This window comes from Stegodyphus dumicola, chromosome X1, assembly GCF_044657685.1.
Source record: "Stegodyphus dumicola isolate Sdum_Otavi_A_Nest chromosome X1, ASM4465768v1".
Lineage (NCBI taxonomy): Eukaryota > Metazoa > Arthropoda > Arachnida > Araneae > Eresidae > Stegodyphus > Stegodyphus dumicola.
Genome location: NC_140780.1, coordinates 205,877,200 through 205,904,308, shown reverse-complemented (window position 1 = coordinate 205,904,308; position 27,109 = coordinate 205,877,200). Strand labels below are relative to the sequence as shown.

The window sequence follows — 27,109 nt, the reverse complement described above, 5'->3', positions numbered from 1 at the left end:
TTTGATTAACAAACTCAACAATTTCAAAGCCAGGAATGGCAACACCGTAAGGGGAAAACGAACATTTTTTATCTCCAGCGCACGAGACTGTGTATGGAAATTCTAAAGATGCACTCATTTTAAAATTATTTTTCGATATTGTGTTGAATTGAATTTTATGGTTTAAGTGACATTATATTTAAAATGGTATTTAATAAATAAATTTAACACACAAAACACTAAAAAAAAGTCCTTTTGGGCGTAATGTGAAATCTGAAAACGTTCAGATTTGTTATTATGCTGTAAATTCATGTTGACAGGGTTAAAATATGCTGCTTGTCTTTAATTAAAAACTATTAATTAACTATTAATTTAATTAATAAACTATAATAATAAGTTAAAAACTATTAATAATAAGTTAAAAACTATTAATTTAATTAAAAACTAAAAAGTTTTATGTTTTTTTCGCAGTGTACCAGAAGTTTGTTTGAAGTATTGTTTCAAGAAATATAATTAACCTTTGCAACTCAAACAACTAAAATAAAATTCTTAAAACAAATCTAAAAATTTCAACTGTGATTAAAATATATAACATGAAACAAAAATATTTCCCAGAAAGAAAAACCAAGGCCTCTTTTCCGCACATTCAAAATGAAAGAGAAAGTGAAATAGGTTGCCATAAACTGAGAAGTAGAAAAAGTAACAACTGTGATTAAAATATATAACATAAAACAAAAATATTTCCCAGAAAGAAAAACCAAGGCCTCTTTTTCGCACATTCAAAATGAAAGGGAAAGTGAAATAGATTGCCATAAACTGAGAAGTAGAAAAAGACTGCCATACTAAATTTTCGTATTTGTCCTTAAATTTCTCACCAAAATGTTTCCAAATTTGGCATGGAGGCAAAATTTGAGTCGAAAGAAATATGAAAAAAAAAAGATCGACAGCGTCATTTCAGAAAAAAGTCCGATTTTATATCAAAATAGGTATTCTAGAATAACACTATATATAATTCTTAATATCTATCCTAAGTCGCACTTTCGAGACATGAAAAACGCAAGTTGAATTTCGTCAATCGGCCTAGTAGAACGGGAGATATAAACTGTCCTCTTTCCTTCCCCTCGCAGTGTACCAGAAATTCATTAATGACACATAAAACATAATCCTTTGATAAACAAAAATAATTCGATTTTATATTTTTTATTAATTTCTATATCTTATATTCACATATCATACTGTATAAATAACAGCGTTAACTAAAAAGAGAATAGGAATTTCAAATTCTGTTCTTCCCCTTAATCTTTTTAACATAAATATTACGGAAAATTCCTTTCTGTTAAATTTTAATGGAAAGGAATAACTTTCAACTGAATTTAATAATCTCTATTCAATTTTAGTGTGAAGGAGTAAAGGTTATTACATACTTCAAAGTAGTCCAGCATTTCAAATTTTCTATAAACCATTTATTAAATCTGAAGAAATATATCAGCATAAAGAGATTGTAACATCAATGAACATTTTTAATGACAGAGATTAACTTAAACATAGCTTCGTACAACAGAGAAAAGCGAAGAAGTAACAAAATTATACACTTAACATACATATGTAATAAAGAGTTACGTCATCATCGCTCGAATAAACGCGAACGGTGCATGCTTCAGGAGAAACGCTCTTAAGCTAAACGTCTTATTATAATTTATGATACAACAAAATCTAAAATACACAAGACAGTTCCTAAATCAGAAATATTCCATTCATAGTTTACAAATTAAAAATTACCTTTGATTATGATAAATCTTATCAATTTATATAAAATGCATGTAAAATTAAATCTAAAATTTGTAAAATACAATGTAAGGGCTTCCTTTAGTTAACTAATATTTTATTCAAATTTTGTTATCGTTCCTGAACTCCTCAACTTCCCCTCGCATTTCCTCGCCAGGATATAAATTTTAAATTAAGTGAGTATTTAAACGGCAGAATCCTTGAGTTTAGTCAGAGCGTGTGTTAGCTAGCCAGCGCACGTTTCGTTGCTGACACTGCTGTTACGCTAGTACGCCCTTTGGCCATTTCGGATAATTGTCACGCCTGTTAGGTTGAGTCAATCTAAGTTAGCCTTACTTTAACGTGCTAATCCAGCACTATTCTATTTAGACTTGAATTTGATTGTGTAATAATGCTAAGTTTCACTGCAAATAGTCGGTGTTATTGTAAAGCACGAAGTAAGTGCCTTTCTGTTAATAGATAGAATTAATGAAGGGTTATTTTCACCTTTCTTCGATGCTGGTATTTACTTCGCCTGTGGGAGGATTTGCCACGTTCATTGTAGGATCTAGTTTAGTTTATGTGGAAAAGAAGAAATAGATCTTACAACAGAAAAATAATACGTTTTACTGATATTGCTTTTTTCTTATAAACTGATTACAAAATCTTCAGCATGCTTTGAATATGTTTTCCGATAAATATTTTAGATTTCACTTATAAGCAGCGAAATTAGAGTTCATATTTATCATAAATAGCTAATAAAACTAACATTAATCTTCCAGCACGCGCGCTTGGCAATTTTGCATTGAGCACGGGCGCGTCGTATTTTTTACGACATCCGTTATTTTACGGTTTCTGATAAGGACCACGTGTTTCTCAGACTCCTGTGCCAATGCTTTATTTTTCTTCTTTTTTCCCCTTTCTAGTAATTTCGTTCTCCTGTAAGGAGGGACCTTTAGATGCCCTCGAAATCGATTGAGTGTTTTAACATATGTACCCTAAATACAAGGTTGTTATTGCGATTTTAATTGTCATATTGGCGTGTTTCTCTTCTATTCTAGTGAGCTTTATTTTTTAAATAAATTAGCGGAAGTGCTGGAGTAAAGAACGTTGCTCGACGCGCATGCGCAAATGAATAGCCAAACTTAGATTTGAACCTGTAAAGGTGCCGTCGTGACAAACTCAAACTGAACCATGCCATTTCCCATTGACGTTGCTTTGGCTTTTGAAGCTTTACTTCTCCTATTTAAGTTCTTTGGCTGGAGTGTGTTAAAATGTCACCGCTCGTTTTACAAAATAGAGGAATAACACAACCATCAACTGATCACTTCTCAAGATTTTCCGATGGTTCTTGCGAGGAAACAACTGATGATACGAAGTTGAAATTAGCTCGATGCAGTGCTTTATCGGCCTTACCTCTTGCCTTAAAATAAGCATAGTTCTGCACAAGCTCATACAGATGAGTCTAGATGTCGATTTACAATGTCATATTACCCTTTATTTTATTTTATCTGTTTGTTCGGCTTCATGAATTTATTTGACAAAATATGCTAAATGTAGCATGAAATAAAGTTGTGTTTCAACTTCTAGAATTTTACTGAGTAGATATTTGTCAATATTTCAAGCACAATCTAAAGATGGAGCAATAACTGTAGATTATGACTTCATGTACCGCATTTGTGAGTATCGTTATTATCATTCATTTTGTTTTATATTTATAATCTTCAATGGTGTCAAACCTTCTGTACCTAACACGGGTTTACTCCTATCGATTAATGCGTGTTAAGCGTTTGTAGCTGTCAATAAAAAAATAAGCAAACTTATATGTTTAATGTTTGACACATTTAATTTATAACCCAAAGATACAACAGTGGCCAATTGTTACGGAAAATAAACTTCAAAACGTCACTGAAAATTAGTTGCATACTGCGCTCCAGTCTGAAGAGTGGAGCGGCTTACTGATGTTGAGTTCTTTCGTTTAAAACGCAAATATGCTCCTCTTTTGCGCAAAAATTATTATCTAAAAATACCTTATAAAATCTATATTGGAAAAAATTAGATCATAATCTTTTAAAATCTAAAGCGAAAAATTAAAGTGCTAAAAGTAGATAGAATAATTTTTTTTAATTCATGAAAGAACTGCATGATTAGAATTTGAGATAGAAAAATTTCGTTTTAATTTGCTTACTCACATATATAATCACGTGTAAATACATATTTCATTTAAAATATTTAGCAAATTAAAACTTGGAAATGGGAGATCCTTTGAAACGCGTTAATTAGTTTATGACGAAGCACGTGAGAGCCATCTCTCTTCTTTGAAATATTTTCATAATCTCAATACTAAATTTGAATTGAAATTTTTCTATGCTTCTAAACTTCGCGTTTCCGAGTGGCTAAAGTAGCGAAACACTGACAGTTTCGTCCTGGTTTGATACCCTGGGAAACGGAGTGGTAAGCATCAGTGTTTCCAATATTTTTATAGGGCTAATTTTAAAACAATTTCCATTATTAAAAATTATAAAATCCGGCATAAAGTCATTCCTGTTAGAGAATATGTCCTATGAATCATTTAGATTAGTTGATCAATCAAACCACTCAATACTATATATTAGTAATAACCATTAAAAATGCTGCACATGAAGAAAGCAGTGAACCAACCTAAAATATGTGTGAAAGATAAAACATGCTGAGACATGCAAATGATTAACATTTCACGCTATGCACATATTACAGGCAAGAGTATTAGTTTTGAAGCAATATAGAAATTTAGACTGATTTTTCAAAAATCACGTTTACTCGTTCTTTTTTGTGTTAGAGGTCATGTTATTTGTTTCGTATCAGAAAAGAACTCAAAATAACACGTCTTAAAATTCGATTGCGGAAATGCGAATTATCGCGCAACGCAACTGTTGATACAGTGACTGTTTTGAGAATTTGCGATCGATAAATCCGGAAGCAACTTGTAGAATCTCGACACTCCCTACTCACCAATGCCCGAGACGATATATATTTTGTCCGCATCGCTGTTAGCGATCGCACAACAATATCACGTACCGTGGACCAGAAACTATGTATGTTGCATAGCACCAAGTATACGTATGTACGGTGCAACGACATCTGCAGCCTCAGGTTGTCAGCAATGCAATCATTACTTCAGCTTTCTTTGACATTTACAGGGTTCAACGCCTACATTGACGACCAGGGACACATCAAAGGCACGACTTCATATTTTTTGTAGAACCCCGCTTTTGTTTACAATATCAAGACAGTCGTATCCATATGTGGAAGTAATCAAGAGAGTGAAAGTCTGAAGTTTGCATTCTTCATCGTCACCCAGCACCAGGATTGGTGACATGGGTACTAATGGATTCACATCTCGTTCGCTTCTAATCGGACTATCTGGTACTCTTTCTACCTACCGTTGCATTACTAAAGTTTAAATACCCTAGCTTTGCCATATCTTCGAAGCCTCTGTCTCTTCATCTTTCAACAGAACAATGCGAAATTACGTGCTGCCCATGTTATCATATATTTCCTCAATACACGTCGTATTCAACTCCTGCCTTGGGCCGTGATTTCTCCAAATCTTTCACCAATTGAAAACATATGATCAATATTTGCAGATGGGCTTTGGTATACAGCTGAAGCCTCATAGACTAAAGAATCCGTGCCAATCATGCAAAGTCTGTTAATCTCCATGTCCAACCTTATAACAGTCGTTAATTTTGTCAGAGGTGAATACTTGAGGTTTGATGTTCTGTACCTCAAATAATAACCTGAAATATCAACAGATTCATTCTTCTATTCATTCTATTCATTATATCTAATATATTTTTAAAATAAATTTAATTCTGCTAACTGGTTTCCTTCCTGGTGTAACAATTTTAATGAACAACTATATAGAAAGGATCTTGCGGAACTAATTTGCACTTCCTTTATTTAAACTGCAGAGGCTCTTATAAGCCTAAGATCACTGAATACTGGTATTTCTACTAGGGATCAAATCGCGAAGAAGGGGCTGGCTACGGGAATTTTTCGTGATTTTCCCCATGCATAAAGTAAGTACGAAAACGCTTCACTCAAAATATCCTAAATGTAGTTATCCATTCCTTTCAGCAGATGGGCCCACGCGTGCTTTGTCATTACCCAAGCCAACAGCAACTGCTGATTTGTATCTTATGACATTACTTGCTTCTTTATTACATTTCTCAATTACAGTTAATAATATTAAGTGTTTCCAAATTAAATAAACTTCAGTTCTGTTGATTTAATACTGAACTGTATCATAAAACGATACTTATATTTTCTCTGTTTTGAAGCAAATCGTTTAATATGAAATTTTATAAGGAAATTATAAAAGTACAAAACAAATTGTCACCACTCAATACCTTTATTGATGTTCCTTTAAAACTGTTCACTTTTTCAACCTTACTGCTATAAATTTATTACGAGTTATAATTTGAATAAATCAGAACAGGAAGCAAGCAATCATTTTGAATGTTTTAATATTCTGCCCTAAGCGTAACTAAATTATATAAAAATCTATGAATGTTAGTAGTGGTCACAATAGGCAGCTGCAAATGTATTTATAAAATCCAGTGGTAGACATTTCTAACAACGTTGTCCACAATATGTATTTATAACATATTCATAAATTAAACCAAAGAAAGTCTCAATTTCTAGCTTTCATTCCTTAAAAACCTGAAACAAATACGAAAATAATGTTTTAGGTATATAAATTAAAATTCAGCGTTACTTGGCTATAAATTTAGCTTACATCATCGAGCAAATTTACTCTTGCTACCCGCCTGATTGAAGTCACCGATTTGGTTCCCCTCTTTCTTTAAAGGCGCATTGGTCGCCAGCGAATTTATATATATATATATATATATATATTTTTCGGGGGGGGATGAGACTTTTTTCTGTAGCTGAAACAATAATTGTTTCCCATAATCCTGCAGGGGGTGTTATTTTAACAAAGACAGAATTATGAAATCGCCGTTCCAAGAAGCCTCAGATATCATTACTCAAGATATTCAAAATTTCATACATCAGGACTACTAAGACTCACAATAAAAATGCAACAAGCAATCAAAGTTCTTGAAGTATGCAGGAATACCCAGTAGACCACAGTATAGTTTTAGTGAAGGTTCAAAGATTTTTATTCTGGGGTAAGACTTACATCAGTTACTATACACAGTAATCAGATAAGTTAACAAAATCAACAGTAGGCCTACTAATGTGCATTATTTTTAAGAATGACTCCCATACATTATTTGAGACGCATGAATAGTAATATTTTGGAGTTAATGGAGCTAATAAACAGGAAGCAATCTAAAATCTTATTTAGGCTGGTTGCACACTTACTCCTCATGTAACTGAAAATTAAATTTAAAATGAAAATTTGTTGTTATATTACAATTAATTCAAGGTCCATCTGATGATTTTTTAAAATTTCGTCATGCAAAACATATAAATAAACATACGCGTATACATAAGCTTTTTAAATTTTTCATAATCGTTTTGCATATTGTTACGTTTTTCTTTTTCCTTTCTGACACCAGTTGTTACGTTATTTTCTTCCTTTACGTTCGTACGGGGTTCGTGGGGATTTGGAGTGAATAACGACGACACTTGATGAAGTATCAAAACACACTTTACTTAGACAATACGCAATTAGGCAGCTCCAAAACACGTTTTACAGTCGTCGATGAACTACTATAAACACGCTGATACGATCAGCGACACAGCCTTCAGGTTATCAGGCTATCACGGTGGAGACAGCTTCCTGCAAAGCACCCGACTCTGCTTTTCGCTGTACAGCTCCCGACTCTGCTTGGTCGTTCTCAGAACTCCACGTACTCTCGAGACTCTCCACGCTACAACTCGCGATGCACTCGACGACACACAGAGCACAGCTCCTGACTCTCGGTTCAGTCGTTTCCGGAGCTCAACACACTCTCTCGACGATGCACTAAACGCGATGCTCTACGAGACTCTTTCGGTGCACTCGACGACCCACTCGCCACTCGCTGGCCGGCTGTCAACGCGATCGCCTCCGCAGGGATCGACTCGCTAGACGAGACACACTTACTCAATGAGAGACGCACACTTCCTGACTGCGGACCAGCAGGATTTATATAGCTTTCGGCTTGTGTTCGGGAACATTCTGGGCAAAACCGGTAAGAATTCGTTCCAGAAGTTTCTCCAACCGTCCATGGTATATCGCCGATTTTGTCTTCAAATGGGCGATTTCGCGCCAAATGTGGCAACCCTGTCCTCCTTTGCCATTTTATGGCAACCCTAAAACTGTACCCTAAAACTATCTCACCACTCCTGTACATTTCGTAACAATATCATGTCATACGAAACTTTAAAACAAAGTAGCATTCAAATATTTTTAATTATAAAATTCAATAGCCGAATGAAAATAAATGATTGGAATTTTTAACAAATTACATTTGCGCATCATTTGATGCAAACTCTGAAGCATGATAGTCATGTTATGCTCTTGCCTAGATTGCAGAATTCTGTGTTTTATGAATATAATTTTTTCTTGAATTAAGTCTCTTGTTTAAAGAACATATGATGAAAGTTTATTAATATATGTTTTTAAATGAACTTTACAAAAATTGTCTCAACCTCCATTACGAAACAGAAAAAAATATATTATTCAGACAGGGAAGATCGCCGGTCTATATTAGTCGTCCATTTTGTGATTCGAAGGCGAAGAGGATACTTTATACTTCAAATCTATGCTCCTTGTGCAATGATTGTGGGAGCTTCCTGGGTGTCCTTTTGGATCAACAGAAGTGATGCTGCTGGTCGTGTAGCTGTAGGTAAGGACTCTCACTTTTACTTTCTGTACTATACACTCATAACTATCATAATTTTGTAATTTACGCAGTATTGAAATGACTATTAATTTATGTACGTTCTTAAAGCGATTCCTTTTTATATGCTTATCAGCTTGATGTATTTAATGTGATCTATGTATCTTTTGTAAGAAGAATACCTGTTGAATACTAAGGAGGTGTTGAGGTGTTGCCTTATTCAATTCAGGACTTCAACAATTCAAGTGATTAAAGCACTTTAAGGCCCATTTACACTAGCGGAACTTTGAGCCTAAGAAACGCAGGCGAATTTGAAGACTCGTTTGAGAACTTTTTAACAGCAATTTTTTCGTATTATGAGGGAATATTTAACTCTTAAACTCTTGAATAATGTTATAAGTTAGGCTGTTTATTTAAATGTGTACATATTCAGTTTCAGTTAAAAAAAAAAAAAAAAAAAAAAAAAAAAGAGTAACATTTTCGCCATTTAGTGAAGCTAGCAACTTCCGCGTGCATTTCCTAGGCTCAAAGTTCCGCTAGTGTAAATGGGCCTTAAGAGTGGCTATAGAAACCTCATGAAAATCTTCAACAAAACCGAAATAACAACTATATATAAAATTCAGCAGTTCTTTCATACAAGACGTAACTTATTTTACAAGTTGATGTAATAATATCTAAACATAACGAGAATTTTAAGAAATTATGTAGTGGTTATGGGGTTTTATGAAATATAATACAAACATTACATATGAAGGAATTATGCAATTCAAAACTTTCCAAAAATTATTAATTTGGAAGCTGATTTATGTGGTCGGCCAAGTCACAGTAGCGAAAGGCACCGTTTTCCAAAAGTCATAGAAGTCGTTAACGAATGTTTAAAAAGTAATATTCATACCCTTTGTGTTAAAATGGAATGCCCCTCCACCAAAATCTTCAGGTGACGTGGGCCTCCCACTTCCTAAATCCTCCAATATATTAATTTTGTTTTAATTTATTTGCGGTGTCCTTTACTTACAAAAGTTTGATACCTTTAGACAGATCATATGTGCGTGCGTAAAAATAATGATATTTAATTCGTTGTCATAACAGACATTTCGGCATAACTTATCAGGTTCTGTGTTCCTCCTTACTTGTTTTGGGAACATTAAATGTCCTGACTCGGAACAGGGAGCTTACTAAAGCTATGTTCAATAAATTTGGGAAGTAGACAATATCACAGGAAGGGTATACGAAACCCTTTATTTTTCTCTCTTTACAATGATTTCCGGACTTCGGAATACAGAGACCAACCACTTGTGGTCTGAACGTAAGAATATAAAAATATTAACTAAACTTAACTTTGGATTAATCAAACAAGTGCCTACTCCAAGATTGGCCGTATATTAGCAAAAAGCCGTATGTAGTACAGAGAACTGCTAACACTACGATACGTTTAAAATTATCAAGAGGATTAAACCTCTGGCCTTGAAGGCAACCAGCAACCGAGTAAAACTACTATGGCAAGCGGCCTGCTTCTAATAGCTCCTTCCTCTCTCTTGCTTGGCAAAAAGCCACAACTTAAGTACTTGGCGTTCGCAAGACAAATTTGCATAAATAAGTTAAAGCTTTTAATTCTGGCCGGAAGTAGAAAATAAGAAGTGATAGTAAAGATTTAAAATAAAATAAACGTTAGTAAAACTTAAGATCCTTACATACTTCCCGCCAGAGTTAATTAGTTTGAAACTAAGGTCTAAAACGACCTTGTTGAAAACTTTTAGCTCTAGAATCTAACGCGAGGCCAATCTTTTACAAACATTTCTCACTAGAAACTAGAAATTTAAAAAAAAAAAAAGTCGTTTTTACATTATCAACTCCATGGACAATTACTTTTCATCTGTACTGCATCTAAACAGGAGTTCTTAGTTGAAATCTGGTTCCTTCCAGAGATCTGGAAGGAAATCTAGTTTAATGAAATGTTACACAATTAAATGGCAAGTAACGTGAATACTTATATTTCTCTTAACATTCTTATTTCATTCATGACGTTATTTAATTATCTCCCCGTGCTCTCTGACATGTGTTGTAAAGGAAAACACCAAACATGAACGTGTTTATGTACAAGTGTTCAACACTACCGCCTGCAATCAAAACACTAACGTGTTAAAATTCTCAACATAACAAGACCTCATAACACACCTTATATTCATCTCTAAACCGTGAGGTACTATTCTGAAAGTGGTTAACTCTGAAGTGTAGCGTCAGAGAGCCTAACTACATTCATTCAACCTTTAACACATATTCACAATAGTTTGCTCTTTTTACAGTCACACGAATAAGTTAAAATTTTTGGCATTACTTTCACTTTTAACATATCACAGTATTTCTTAACGTTTAAAATAACAGTTCACATTGTATATAAGGACATATTAACATGCCGTTAATTTTACGCATTTTAAAACATACATTAGTAGTACATTGTTAACTTCTATTCTTTTCCAAGCAAGTGCCAATTCTTTTACATTGAAATACTACATTTCAAAAGTCTTTCAGACTAAAACTTCTTTCTTGCCAGAATCTTTTAAATGAAATTTTATACAATAACTTTTACAATATTCAAGTATTTACACATTCCTATTATATATTAATTTTAGTTTTACTCGCGAGTAATTGAAAAACATAATACCAAAATAGGTAACAACTCATTTCTCGCCTTTTTGGCGATAAAGGTAGGTAAAACGTCTTGAATTCTGCCACTTGCAGTAAGAATGAAAGATTAACTTAAGGTTTCAAAGTAACATAAAGTTTTACTTATCTTTGTGATATTCGGACATCCTTTTTTCTGCCCAGTCCTGGAAGGTAGCGAAGATTACGGTTTGGTTTATCTTCCTTCTTGTGCGGGTTCGCCCTTCAGTTCCTTCCTCCATGAGCTTTCTTTTCCTTCCAGTTTGGTCACCCTTGAAGACCTTCATTTTAGCCTCTGCCTGTGGTCTCGGCCGTTTGATGGCAGCTGGTCTTGGCGGAACCGGGACAACTCTCTCTCGTTCCTGCTTGGATCTCGTTACTGGCTGTTCAAATTTTCCTTGTTTCTTTGCCTCCGCAGCTGGTGTTCCTTCATCAATTCGTCGACATTTGCTGCGTAGACTCCTGTCCGATGGGTAGATCTACCGTTTTGGAGCCGGGTTATAGTTGCCGTCATTTCTCCTGGCTCTCTTTGCATTCGTCGTACTTCTCCCTTCTTCATTCTGAGGGGTGGTCGTGCTCTCTCTTTTCTGGTCGGTGGAACGGCTTCTTTTTCTTGTTACCTTCAATTTTCCAACGGGGAAACTTTCTTTTCAATTGCTCCTGCCTCCTAATGGCTTGCCCTTGTGACTGTCGTTGTTCCACCTCTGGAGCTTGTGCCTGCAGTGCCTGCCGTGCCGGATCCTGCAAAAGATCTTTAAATATTTGCATTTTATTACGATTATAGAATGGTTTTATCTGGTCAATGTTTGCGGAGTATGTTTCACCATTCCTGGCTTTTAACACCACTACAGCCTGAGTTATTTTTTCTATGACATATGGTCCTTCAAATCGTGGAAAAAATTTGGCAGTTTTATCTTCTGGTGCTGAAGAAAGTGAATGCTTAATTTTTAACACTTCATCTCTTACTTCATAAGTTACTCCCCGTCGTTTCATATCATAATAAAGTTTCTGTTTTCTCTGTGCTACTTCAGTGTTCTTTTTTGCTTCTTTAATTAATTTTTCTATATCGCCCATTTTAAATTCTGGGGCTCTTTGTTGAACATAAAATAATTTATCTAACGGCGTTATAATCTTTCTGCCTAAAAATAACTCAGCAGGAGTTTTGCCCATTGTATCATGTTTTGAGGTCCTAAAGGCGAAAGCTAATTCATTGACATAGTTATCCCAGCTTTTATGAAAATTTTTAACATAACTACGGATAATTTTCACTATACTTCTATTGACCCGTTCCGCTATATTTGATTGCGGCCGATACGGGACCATTTTTAAATGACGTATGCCCAGTTTTTGGCACATGTCTTCAAATATATTACTTACAAATTGAGGACCATTATCCGATATAACCTTTAGGGGCGCCCCGTATTTTAAAATATATTTATTTAAAATAGAATCAGTAACTAATTTCGCGGAGGCTCGTTTTAAGGGAACAATTTCGGTCCACTTACTAAAATGATCAACCATAACAAGGAGATACCGACTTTTATTTAACTGACGTTTTGGGAAAGGGCCCAATAAATCGATGCCAATTATTTCATTTGGAAATTCGGATTTAATGCTATTTAGAAACCAGGCCGGGCGGAAATTAATATAATTAACTGCTTGACATGTTGGGCAGGACTGGACATACGCCCTTGTTAACTTTTGCAGTTCAGGAAAATAAACTGCTTCGCTTACGCGTTCGATGGTTTTTCGAATACCAGCATGAGAAGCTAAAGGGCAGTCGTGTAACTCCTGCAGTATATTTAATCTAAAACTAGCTGGGATAACAGGTCGAAATTCGTTGTTGGAATTTGTAGTTTTTGTATAAAATAATAGACCATCTATTAGTTCGTAATGGGCCGCCCTATTTCTTATCGCCACAATATCTTGGTGACTAAAATTTTAAGGATCCTTTAAATACTCATAAATGTTTTTAAATTCAGGATTCTTACCCAGTTCGGTTATTACAGTTTCTCGGGAATTTATCGTACATGCTGTTAGCATTGCCACCTTTACAGTATTACCTTCTTCATCTATTTTTATTCTGGATAGGGCATCTGCTACGATATTTTCCTTTCCGGGGGTGTGCTTGATTACCAGATTATACTCTTGTAACTTGAGTGCCCATCTTATTAACCTTGGGGATAAGTTTTTCCCTGAGTACAATCTAGTTACCGCTGCATGATCAGAATACACTGTTATTGGCGCCCTTCCAAAATAGACTCGGAACTTTTGCACTGCTAACAGAACTGCAAGTGGCTCTCTCTCAGTCGCGGAATAATTTCTTTGTGTTTGATTTAAAGTTCGACTAAAAAATGCCACGGGCTGCTGATTTTGCGAAAGTACCGCTCCTACCGCATAATCTGAAGCATCCGCTGAAATTTCTAAATTCTCGTCATTTTCAGGAAATTTCAAAACAGGGGCTTGCGTTAATGCTTGCTTTAATTTTTCGAAAGCACTATTGGTTTCGGCCGTCCACGAGAATCTTGCCTTTTTCCTTTTTAATTTTAACAATGGTTCAGCAATAGCTGCAAAATCTTTTATAAAGAACCTATAATATGAACAATGTCCTAGAAAAGAAGAGAGCTTCTCCGCCGTATTTGGCGGCAGATACTTTTGCACAGCGATTATTTTTGATTCGTCTGTCTCGATTCCTTTCTGAGATATTTTGTAACCTAAGTATTTTAATTCAGGGGCTGCAAATTTGCACTTTTCGACATTAACTTTTATACCGGCCTCATTTAATAATGAAAACACCTGTCTTAAATCCTGTACATGTTGGTCCAGATTATCACTAGTAATAATGATATCGTCTAAATAGATAAATGTGGACTTTCCAAGAACAGGCCTTAGCACAATGTCCATACATCGCTGAAATGTTGCCGGTGCCCTTGAAAGGCCAAACGGCATACGCAGGAATGCATAAGTGCCAGACTTGGTTATAAAAGCAGTCTTAGGCACATCTTCCGGTCTAACCCCTATTTGAAAATAACCAGTCGTTAAGTCTAAAGTAGTCATGTATTTGGTAGAAGTTATGTTCCTTAGAATTTCTTCGATAATAGGTAACGGATATACCGGATATTTAGTCATGGAGTTTAATTTACGATAGTCAATTGCAAAACGCCACCTTTTTGGATGTGTTACCGGATAGTCATTATTTTTCTTACATAACACAACCGGGCTTGCATAACTACTTGAGATGGGCGTTATGATCTTTTTACGTAACATATCTCTAATGTGCCACTCTATAATTTTTTCTTTATTCTTATCATATCGGTATGGTTTGTGGCGAACTGGCAGTGAATCTCCGGTGTCGATACTATGGTTAGTAACTTGAGTAAATCCTGGAATATCACTAAATAAAGAAGCAAATTCACTTACCACTTGTCGAATTTTTTGTTGCTCTTCCTTAGGCAGGTGGTCGAGGTTTAACGTTGGTGGTTCTGTTTTTTCTTCTCGAACTGGTTTCATCGTCAGCTTAAGGGACGCTTCGTTAAAATCCAGCGTTGCTTCTGCCTCTGATCCCTAAGATCCCTAACTCTATCCCTAAGATGACATGTGCTTGCAAATTCTTTACGATAAAAAACATAATCTTTACTTGCTCGTCCTTGATACGAATGTATAACGGTAATTTACCTATGCACTTGCATCTTTCTCCCTGCGCAGCTAACACTGTCGTATTATCCGAATTATATACGCGGTATTTACGGAAATACTTCCTAAAAAAATCTTCTGCCACACAGGAACACTGCGCGCTTGTATCCAGGAGTGCGGTGGCTGGGATGATATTCACCAACACTTCAATCTTTGGAAGAGTCAAATTTTTCACCATAACTGTATTTAACTTGAAGGAAGAGGGGTTTTCTTGGCCTTCGGATTTCCGCACCCTCCCGTCAGCAGAAATCCGTTTTAGTTTAAATTTTGTTTCTTTCTTTCCATGCCTTCCTTCTTTTTCCGTTGGCCTTCAGACTTTTTTTCTGGCTTACTATTGAAAGGTCGATGTTCGCCGGTTGTTTTTGGATACTCGGGTTTCCTTGCCCACTGATTCGCTTTGCTTCCGTAGCCGTGTTCTTGACTTTGCTGTGGTCTTGGCGCACCAAATTGGCTTCGTTGCTCATACTGGCGTCTTCTTTCAATGTCCGCCGTTCTTCTACTTTCAAACTGGATTGCTAGCTCAAATAACTTTTCCAGTGTAGTCGGATTCCTTAATTCAATAAAGTCTTGTACTTGGGGAAGTAACCTCGGCAAAATCACTTGAATTATCTCAGGATCCGGACGGTTTCCATACAAGAGTTTGAAGACGTGAATTTTTCTTAAAATAAAGCTTGGGAGATTTTCAATTCGTTTCTGGTATATGCTGAAAAGTTCCGCTTCTAATCTTGCACGATCTCTTACGACAGGGAAGGCTTCTACTAAGGCGGTCTTAATATTTTCGTAAGTATAGGTGGGACTTCCCGCTTGACCCAAGAGGCTTCTGCCTATACATTTGAACTAATTAAGCGCTTGGCCCCTCAAAGCGCTGGTAGCTAAGGTGACATTCTGGAACTCATGCACTGGATACAGCATGAAGTGGTCATCCAATTTTCCCAAAAAACTGGTTACCGGTGAGTTTCCATTAAATGTTGCTTCTGGTTTCATCGATGCGCGCATAGTCTGGACGATGTAACCAAATCCTTCCAGGGCGGCAGCTGGCATTTCTGGATTCTGCGCCGCTTCTGCAGGCAGCACAGGTTCTTCTTGAAACTCGGCCATGGTTATTCTTCTTCGTCGGGCGCCACTATCAGGTTCTGTGTTCCTCCTTACTTGCTTTGGGAACATTAAATGTCCTGACTCGGAACAGGGAGCTTACTAAAGCTATGTTCAATAAATTTGGGAAGTAGACAATATCACAGGAAGGGTATACGAAACCCTTTATTTTTCTCTCTTTACAATGATTTCCGGACTTCGGAATACAGAGACCAACCACTTGTGATCTGAACGTAAGAATATAAAAATATTAACTAAACTTAACTTTGGATTAATCAAACAAGTGCCTACTCCAAGATTGGCCGTATATTAGCAAAAAGCCGTATGTAGTACAGAGAACTGCTAACACTACGATACGTTTAAAATTATCAAGAGGATTAAACCTCTGGCCTTGAAGGCAACCAGCAACCGAGTAAAACTACTATGGCAAGCGGCCTGCTTCTAATAGCTCCTTCCTCTCTCTTGCTTGGCAAAAAGCCACAACTTAAGTACTTGGCGTTCGCAAGACAAATTTGCATAAATAAGTTAAAGCTTTTAATTCTGGCCGGAAGTAGAAAATAAGAAGTGATAGTAAAGATTTAAAATAAAATAAACGTTAGTAAAACTTAAGATCCTTACAAACTGAAGACAATTAAAATTATAAATCTCTATAAATCATAAATTTTATTTGAAAAGTCAGATCTCTAAATAAAAATAATAATATAATAATTGTATAATACAAACATAAAAAAGAATAAAAACAGCTTTTATACAATTACATTTTTGCACATTCTCAAAGAGCGAAGTAAATATCCTAACGCGATTTCAGCCTACAGAATAAAAACAAAATACTGCAATACATTTTTGAACAAATTGAAATTACAAACAAAGCAAAAATGTAAAATAAAAATCTGGTTCTCTACACATCAGTTTACAGAGAAAATACAACAGTCAATTTAACCGTAAAATTTCAAAATCTTTTTCCGTAGCAAATTTTGCCGCATTGCTAACAGTCATGTAAAACGAATTTTTCAGAATAATATGAAAAACGTTAAAATGCCACTCAAACCTACATTATAAAAGTGAAAAAAACGAGAAACTTCTTTATAAATTAAAATAAAGCAACAGAAAAAACTTACTAGAATTTCTGAACAAAGTAAAAGTGACAAAAACCTTGGAACCAAAATGAAAATGGCGCAGTATTGCAGCTTTCCAAACGTGGAGCGCTGAAGGTATGGAGTGGTCATTTCTTATGAAAATCTTTCAAATGCCGAAATAGTCAAACTAGACAATGTACTTTGAATTAAAACAATCCGTAGGTTGTCGAAATAATGGCGTAAGCGAGAAATTTGACGACAGAAAGAAAGAAAGAGGAATCTTCAAGAACAAGATTACTATGCTAATAGCAAAAATTAGGCTTGCCAAAAAGTAAATAGTGAAGCATGGGAAAAGACCACTAAGATGGTAAAAAATTTATCAACGCTAACTTTAAACGTTAAAAACTGAATATGTACATTTAAATTCTGACAAAAAATTATGGAAAACGAAAATAGCAAGTTTAAAATCAATAGTCTATACCCAAACATAAACATTGTGGGACAAATATAAACATTGTGGGAAGCTAAATTAGATTGATAGTAAAAGAAAGAGTCAGAATTCTCTTACAAAAGGTGTACATGAAACAGGGCATTATTTACACATTAACAAGTCTCTAATTTTATTTACCTCCCTGCATTATTCTACTTTCGATTTAAAATAATAAAATCATTTTGCAACATAAAACCAGAGATTTCATTTGGTAGTTAATGTCCTTTTCCTTTTTTTCAGAGAAATTTTAATGTAATATTTTGGAATTTTATTTTCTATTTATGAATTAATGGAAAGTAGGATTTCTTCCAGTATGTAATTAACTTCAGTACATTTTTTTTTAATTCTGTGTAGTTGATTGTGAGTAGTAACTCCTTTCAAGATGTTAAATTCCCAGTGAATTAATTAAATAGCGTTAAAATTTAAGCCTGTTGTTTTGTCGTAATTTTTAATATTTTTGAAATCAAAAGTATATAAATCTAAGTAGTTAATTTCTGGCCGTTGGCAAAAATTTCGGCAACGGTCGCCAGTCATTAATGCGGAATTCTTAAGGACACTGTATCCACTTTATTCATTAGGAAAACCACAATAATCTCATGCAACCAACTCATTCGTTGGATCGAATTACCTGTGTTCAGAGACTTTATCGCTTTATCAGTGGAAGGCATTTCAGCAGAGAAGTGTATTTCAGAAGGGGCAAAATGTTCAACAAGGTTTAATTTTTACTAAAAGAATATCAGATGAACAAAGTAAAAGAAAATAATTTAAGAGTTTGATAATTAATAAAATAATCTTAATGTGGATAACGTCATGCAGTTTCACATCTTTCCTTTTATAATCATTTTCAGACTATGTTTCATGAAAAACTATCAATGCAACTTTATAAAAGAAGTTAATTAAAAATTAATCTTTAACAGATAGCTACATAAGTTTAAAATTCTATTAACTGTTATGCGTGGTAACATTAATTTTCTCTCATTTCACAGTTTTTCAATGCTAAGTTTCCTTCTTGCCTTTTTATCAAAAAAATTATTAGTTAATTTCATTTACATATGAAATAAAGTGGCCATTCCTTCTTAACCTCAGAAATCATTAAACGAATATACATTTCAGTTTTTAAAGCCTGAGAAACACATATCCATGAAGTCATCGTCATGCGATGATTTATAGGTACTTTATTTTTTTACCACGATATTTTCTACCAGGATGTTTTAAAACAGCTATGCTTTTGAAACATTTTATTTTCGACTGCGTTGTTTTATAACAGCAATATTTTCTCCTTCCTTTTCTCCCATGATATTCTCACGTAGCATTGTTTTCCCCGCAACGTTTTCGTCCGCGATGATTTTGTTGCGATGTTTCCGGCGGATACCAAAGTGAGTAATGCAGCCGAGTTTTCCGAGGAGTTTATACACTGTTATTATTTGAAGAATGTTTAAAGCATTCGCCAATTTATGAATAGTATATTTTCATCAAACATAGCATTGAAGAAATCTGTAATTATAATGAATACAGATTTCTTCAGTGCCCATCAATGGCAGCTGCTACAGCCTTCATCTTTCAAATTAAAATTACGATCTCGTAACTTTTTAAATAAAGTGCAAATTGTCTGAATACATGAAATACAAATTATTTTTCAGTTGAATACTTTGTTGTCTAACGCTGTAGAGTTCCTCACATTTATCTTGTTAAAAGTAATGTCGAGGAACCTAGTGAACTAAGCTAATAATCGCTTAAGTCCAAGAACAGAAACGTAAACCCAAGAAGGATTAATTACCCTTTATTTTGCTCAAAAAAGATTTAACAGTCGGCCCTTTTCAAAGAGATGTAGCCCAAAGGCAAACGCGCGCTGTTCAGGAATCCTAACTCTCTCGGGCGAAGTCAGTGGAACTTGACTTACTTCTCATTTGCACTTAAAGCAATTCTAAAAACTCATTCTGGTAGAAAGTTGTAAGCTGAAGCTAGGAAGGATAGGAAATAAATTTAAAATAACTGTTATAAATTTAAAATATACCTTACAAAGTGTTATTGAGATTAAAAAGATGAAAATAAAATTTTATAAAATAAGCTTTTATTTAAAGTCAATAATTAAAGAATTAAAAGGAGAAAAATAATTTATCCTATAGTTTAATGGGAATAAGAGAAGAGATTAAGTAGTTTCTTTACAAAATTTATCTTCAATTTTATATCACAAATAATAAGGGCGTGAGACGCTCTTCATAAATGTATAAAAATAATGGCTTATAATTTTGGCAATATAGTTCGATTAAGAGATTTTGCTATTTAGCGAACAAGCTTTTATTTATTACTATTTTATATTTTTTAAACAAAGCTTATTTTATAAAAAATTTTAAAATTTTTCTTTTAATTAGAGATGTTTATTTGAAAAAAACAAAAAGTACGTCTTAGAATCAGAGAAACAAGGTATTTCGCGAACTCGTTTTCTAGATGACCTTCTAATCATTATTACTTTGAACTTTTCAGGATTATGGGATAGATTCATTGAAATACATTTACAAGCTCTAAGCCATGAAAAACTATGAGACCTGATATTCCGAAAAAAAGCAAACAAAAAATCTTTGTAATTTTAATATTAAACATTGGCAGTCGTTTTTATTAGACGTTAATTTTTTTTATGTTCTGAAGAAAGCTGTCATATAAAATTAGAATATATCTTCATGCATTTTAGAATTCATACTTATTTCATATTTTTAATGTTTTTAGAGTGAAACCTTTTTATGTCTTGTAAAAGGACTGACATGTTTAACCTCTGTTCAAGGTGCTACTACGGTTTTAACGATGGTAACAATGGGCTTCGGCGGTCGAGGAAGAGAGAAAGTTTTCTCTGCCACTGCAATCGACTGGTTCGTCGTTATGTGTTTTACATTTGTATTTGCAGCTTTAGTGGAGTACGCTTTTGTTAATTTCATTGATAACTACGAAAAACTACAAATTAAGAAGCAAATGGAACTCGATAGGGAAAAGAAAAAGAAAGAAGATGCTATAGGATCAATCGCGGAGCCAGCGGTAATTGTTTTCTCTGTTATTTATAGTTTAGGAATTTAATCTGATGGCGTGTGCAAGCAAGTTGTTAACACATAGTAGTTGTTATTTAGTGCTTTTTGCAGTAAATTCTTTACCTTTTGATAATGCTTGCTCATTTGCAATTTGTTTCGTTATATCGACTTTAGAATTCATTATTAGTGTTTCTTCGGATTAACTTAAGGATTAACTTCAGTTTTTAAAAATAAAATCAGCTGCAGTGAAGAATGCCTGTTAAGATTCTACATTGGAAGCGGGAGGGTAGACTTTTTTTTTTTCGGGGAGGGATAGCTTTATTAGCCCATATGGTTGATTATCCGGAATAGTCTTTTTCCAAGTTAATGTTCTATAAATAATTAATAACTTGTTAGTCTTATATAAACTAGAGTAATTTCTCTGTAATTATTTTGCTATTCCTAGTTAAACATGAGGGAGTATAAAATTTGGTTCATTTGAGGTAGTATAAAATTTGTTCTTCTTAACCATTTGTTCTGTTTCCATCTCGGTATCTAAAGGTTATCAAACAGTTATCTACACAACACATTCAAACCTTATAATAATAATTAAAAATGCCGTTTAACCAGTTAACGCCAAATTATTTTAAAATAAAAATTTTTGAAAAATATTTTTAATTATATTTCATATATCGTAAATAAAGTAATTATGAAGTTTTATTCAATTACCATAATTAACAATTCAGATAATAGGTAATATATAAATAGATCGCTGGGCGCTTCTGGTAATAAAAGAATAAGTAACTGCCCTCTGATCTTATGTTTACAAAATTACGAATTTAGTTAAAAAAATATGATATTTTTGCGAAATTAAATCTAACTAAAAAGATTTAAAAGAAAGAAAACTTATTTTACTGATCTAAACTTCCTTTGTTATATATTTATTGAGAAAATTTGCAATATTTAAGTATGATATAACGGGAAACATTTCACACAAAGTGTTACATCGCATTTTGTACAAAACATAATAGGACTTCCCTTACATTTTTCAAGTTGGCATCTTTTTTGGTTTCGTCTTTTACCTTCTTTGGTTTCATCTTTACCTTTGGTCTTTTCTATCTAAACGTACAGAGCCTATCTTTTTGGTCTCGATGATATCACCAAATACCTTTCAATGCTTTTCTTTGAATTTGTTCCCAGTCTGAGGTACGCAACCGCGATATGTCTTCGGATATCTTTTATATTTTTTTTCATCACTCGTGTTCCAAGCGGTTCATTCGAAGTTTCAGAAGTATTGTCAAAATTCTCCGCACCACAGTATAAGTCAAAATTATAGCAGCATCCCTTTACTTCACAAATAGTCCATGAATTATAGCAAAACCATATATTTTATTCAAAATAAAAACCATATGTTTAAGTTTCATAACTTTCATAACATCAGTAATCTCCCAGGAGAGTGCGCTAAACATATAATTTAAGAGATAACTGTATTTTATTTTTTCTTTTAAATATTAAATACATGATAAAACAGTAACAAATTTTATTGCCAGTATAAAATTGTACACCCATACAAGAATCTCAACTGTTGCAATTATTCCCGTTGTTTTGCCTAAAGTGACGGAAATTAAAATCACTTAAAAATATTGATGTACATAATCTTTTGGCTTAAATATTTCGCACCACATGTCACTTTTAAGATCCATGCTTTTGTGAATTAAAGCAGTTAACCATATATTTGAAAATTTTATTTTGCACATAGTTACCCCAAAAGCCGAGGTTTTTTTAATATCTATCTGTTATTTGTATAAAAAGCGGCTTGCAGTCCATTTTAAACTAGAAATATTTAAGCAGTAAAATTTTACAAATATATCTGAAATCGATTTTTCTGTAGTATTTCAGCTCGGTTTCTTGAATCTATGGAATGGAGTTCTGTGTTTTGTACATCGACTCATTTAGATATAACTTCGGTTATTTTTTCCAGATTAAAGCGATAATTCCTTTCCAGTTTAGTATTAACACAAGCTTTTATATGCAGCAGAACCCTACAAGATAATCCAACTCTGGTAAGACTAGCATTTGTATTAGTTAATCTTAGTAGATATAATATGATACAAAAATATTGTTAAGATAAATGGATTAAACATTGATAAAAATGTTTCTCTTTTGACCTTAAAGGGAAAACGTAGCCTTTCCCTTCAGAATAAAATTAACAATCAGATTTCTGAAGATGAGTAGACATAAAATGCAATTTAAAGTGAATGGTGAAATCCCGAGCAAAACTATTAAACATTGGTAACTGGCTCAGAAGAAAAAAAGAGTTGGCCGTGAGGAATTTATTCGTTATGTTTATTCACAGCAAATAATTGCTCATTTCCCACATTGAAAATTGTCCATGAAAGAAAACAGTCTTCGAGGTTACAGTGTAATTATTTAGCTATTAAAAAATAATAATCTAAAATAGTTTAATTAGTACGCCTGAAGTGTAAAAACGGCAGTGTGGATTAAAGAAACTAGCAAAATATAGTGAGTTAAGAGTTATTAGAATTAGAAGTAACAGGAAATATTATAGTATGAATTATCGAAATAATGAATATGGTCATAAAATTACTGATGGAAGTGATCGATTGCGTTCTATTTTATCGAATTTATTCTTTATGACATACGTAACAGAACTATCCTATAGTTGCAAATTTTACAATTTGCAAAATAATCTTCAAAAAAATTAATTTACGATTCTAAACGCAATGACTAATACATTAAAGGGGAAAAAAATATGCATCTTTCCACAAAAACTTTGCACGGCTTTGTTCTTTTTTCTAAATTCCATAGAATTCTCCCAGCCCGTTATAAAAATTTTACTTCAGAGTTAAATATCACGTTTGTTTCGATTTTATTACTTAATTACATAGATTCTCAATTGTTTTAAGTTCAGTGCTGTTGATTTAATTATTTGTACTGTAGATATATATATCCATTCTACCACCACTAGTAGACTGAATATAATCACTGGACATTGGTCGTCAATTCCGGATTCAGTTGTAGAGACATTAGGTTATTTCGAAGCAGGATACTTGAAAAATGAGCAATGCCCTCGCCGGAACTTCGGCCGCGGACCTCTCGAATACGCGCCGAGCATGCTGACCATTACAAAACGAAGGCATGCTAAGAAGGCGGGAGAAATACCTTATATACTCCCTCTTTTAAAGGGCGACCGGGGATTAGGAGACCCAATCGCCAAATCCTGGTGGTGGAGAATCCTCGTCCACCACCTTTTTTAGTTCGGGCGCCACTGTAGAGACATTAGGTTATTTCGAAGCAGGAGACTTGAAAAATGAGCATTGCCCTCGCCGGGACTGCTGACCATTACACCACGAAAGCATCCTAAGAAGGGGGGGGGGAATACCTTATACAGTGATCAGCAAAAGATGCGAAATGCATTAAGGTTTTCATGGTTTCTCCGTATGAAACGTAAAATGAGAATTTCTGTTAAAAACTCCCCTACAAAATCATTCTTTCTGAGGTAAATAACATTCAATCTTTTATTATTTTGTTAAAATCAATTCATCAAACCGTCCTTTCTTTTTTCCCCCCTTCTTTTTATTCTATTCCAAGTGAACGGGCTCGCTGCATGGCAGTTTTCTTGGTTTTCCTCATGTATAATGTGGATACGAGCCAGTTTCCCATAGAAAGTTCTCCACTAAAGCCTCTCTCCTCTTAAACAGGTAGCCCCTTTTTGCTTTGTTATAGTCAAATAAATCAAACCAAGCCTTCTTTTATTTTCCTCTTTTGTTATCAGAAAGTTTTTGAGAGTGGCTTTCTTTCCATTAAGCGAATAATCGAGTGCTTTAACGTATTCCAATAATCAAATTCAGTGCTTGTATTTTTAAATTGTGAAATTAGTCCTGAATATTCTGAGTAAAAAATTTATTATGGAGGAAGAAGTGAACTCCTGCAATGCATAGTATAATGCTTGCGAAATAGATAGTTTTACTTCTTTTCATTCAAGTTATTTTTATAGTAATATTTTTGTTAATTAAATGCATTAGTATATCCAAGCTTCTTACATTATATAACAGCCTAGTACAGCGGTTCTCAACCTTTTGACTAACTCGTACCATCTAAACAAGAACTGAAAAACTTTCTTATCACCACCACATTTTACAATGATTATTTTTCTGTTTCTCAATATAAATATATATATATATTGAATGATCTAAAATTCACTGAGTTCGAAAATAAGTTTTTCTAATACTTGCGCAATAGCTGCAAAGTAAGATAATACTAATTTAATATATATTGTCGTTTGCACAACCTATGGGATATTTGTATTAAATGTACACACATAAAAATATTAGATTAAAAACTGGTTACCATTTTAATTATCAAAATGTAAGTTATAATACTTTAATTCTAAAATTTAGTGTGAAATTTGGGCCTGTTTAAGAGAGATCAATTTCTTTATATCTGGTCTTATTTCACTTAACTTTAACAGTCAATTAGGATTCAATTTTAATTTTATTCTGTAGTTCTTTTTCAAATAGAAAATGTGGAAGAAAATACTTGCTCACACAAATAGGTTGTGCAAAAAGGCAATAAAAATTTAACAGCTTTGTTTGAAACGCCTTTAAATTCCTTTTTCGAGTTCAGCAAAAAGTTAACAAGTGTGTTATTTTTGAAATCTTCAGTTAGAGTTTAATCACAGGAAATGTCCATCAATTTTTCTTTCTCTTCCCAAAAATTTTGAATTTAATATTTAAACATACTTTGTTTCTTTGCATACCACCAGTAGTACGCGTACCACCGGTTGAGAACCGCTGGCTTAGTCTATTAGAAACCATAGGGTTGTTTTTAATATTTTATGATATTTCTTTTTTTAGGATACTTCTCCAGTAAAAGAAACAGCTGGTGGTTTCACGTCAGTACGATTTCAAAGAACCGTTGGGAAAGATAGCCGGAAAAAAAGTTCTGAGGAGCATCTTCTACAACAACAAATGCAACTGCAACAATTGATGCAGAACCAAAAGTTCTCTTTAAGACGTAGGCCTTTTACTGGAGGCAAACTTTCTTTAAAGAAAGTTTATAAAAACAGGCATATAGCCAGTAAAGTTGACAGCTACGCCCGCATAGTATTCCCAGTGACATTCGCCGTGCTTAATGTTATGTACTGGACTCTTTTTTTGCACATAATGGACGACGAAATTGTTGCCCCAATCGAGAATGGCGAAAATAGTGTCTAAACGTTTTATGCAAGTTTCAAAAGCATATTAATGAAGTAATTTTATACAGTTTATGCTCAAATGATATTAAATTTTTTAAAGATATAATTTTACTTGAATATTTTTTAAGATATGATTTTACTTTATTTTAAAGATATGATTGTACTTATGTCAAGACTTCAGAATATGAATACAGGAAATTTTTATTCTTAATGAATCTCTTTCAGAGAAAATTTTAAGATATGAAAATGGTGCTGTATTCAAATGATAAACGTAAATTTATTTTTATTGCAGTTACATACATAAACCTGCTAACAATTTTGTACTTAAACGTATTATCGCAACCACTTTCGCAAAAATCGCCAAAGCTTCAGAATACACCAAACCCTGGCAACCACGAGCATAACAATTATTCAGGCAACCACGCACATGACATTTAGTTTCCAAAGTCGCAATTTACCTTCTTGTTGTATTCCAAGTTCCAACAGCTTTTATATAAAAATTAAGATTATTATTTTTTTTTTTTTTCTTAAACACGATTTTAAAATGCGCGCTTGTAAGATTTTCCTGTAACAGAAGAAAGAAAGGTGAAATTTCTGCAGGACTATATTATTTGCCGCCAAATCGCTAAAGAAATAATGTTTCGAATTCTTTCTCAAAGCAAACGCTACGAAATTTTCACAACAAAAACAAAAGCCCGTTTGTGACTAGGCTTATCATAATTTTAATATGTAAGACGTTAAATTGTTGGTATTTATATATTACTGCAACCACCTCAGCGCAGTTTGGCGAATTTAATGGAAGAAAGAGGACAATTACATTTATTTGCCTTTGGCATAAATATATAATAGAAACATAGGCTATGTATGTAATAATATGTAGGTTCTCTTTCTTCCATAAAATTCGCCAAACTGCACTGAGGTGGTTGCGATAATATATAAATACCAACAATTTAACGTCTTACATATTAACATTATGATAAGGCAATTTGTTTTATAGCGTTACAAAGTTTAAAATATTTTCAAAGACCGATGAAATTTCCCTTTGGGTTAGCATAATACTAGTTGATTATGTAAATCGGATATCACAATACGTTTATCTAGATTTACTTTGGTAATTCCACCTTGCAGAATATAGAAGGTATTCATTTCAGATAACTCTATAACTCAATTAAAAGAAACAGAAATATACACTATGTACCAATAAGTATTTGGACAGCTGTGACAAAAAAAGAAAAACAAATTTTATTCAAATTTAATAGTTGGTATAGTCTCCACGAGCGGCAATTACAGCCTCAATCCTCCAG

General features: G+C 33.8%; 1 protein-coding gene across 1 annotated transcript in view; it reads left to right on the top strand.

Annotated features, from left to right (window-relative positions):
* LOC118188970 (gamma-aminobutyric acid receptor subunit alpha-6-like) overlaps window positions 1-25,911 on the top strand; it is a 102,594-nt gene extending 76,683 nt beyond the window's left edge. The window contains exons 7-9 of the mRNA XM_035359501.2: window positions 8,424-8,585; window positions 20,371-20,618; window positions 25,465-25,911. Of these exons, the coding sequence (XP_035215392.1) occupies window positions 8,424-8,585; window positions 20,371-20,618; window positions 25,465-25,824 (770 nt within the window). The 3' untranslated portion in view covers window positions 25,825-25,911. The remainder of the gene's footprint in view (window positions 1-8,423; window positions 8,586-20,370; window positions 20,619-25,464) is intronic.
* The last annotated feature ends 1,198 nt before the right edge of the window (window positions 25,912-27,109 follow it).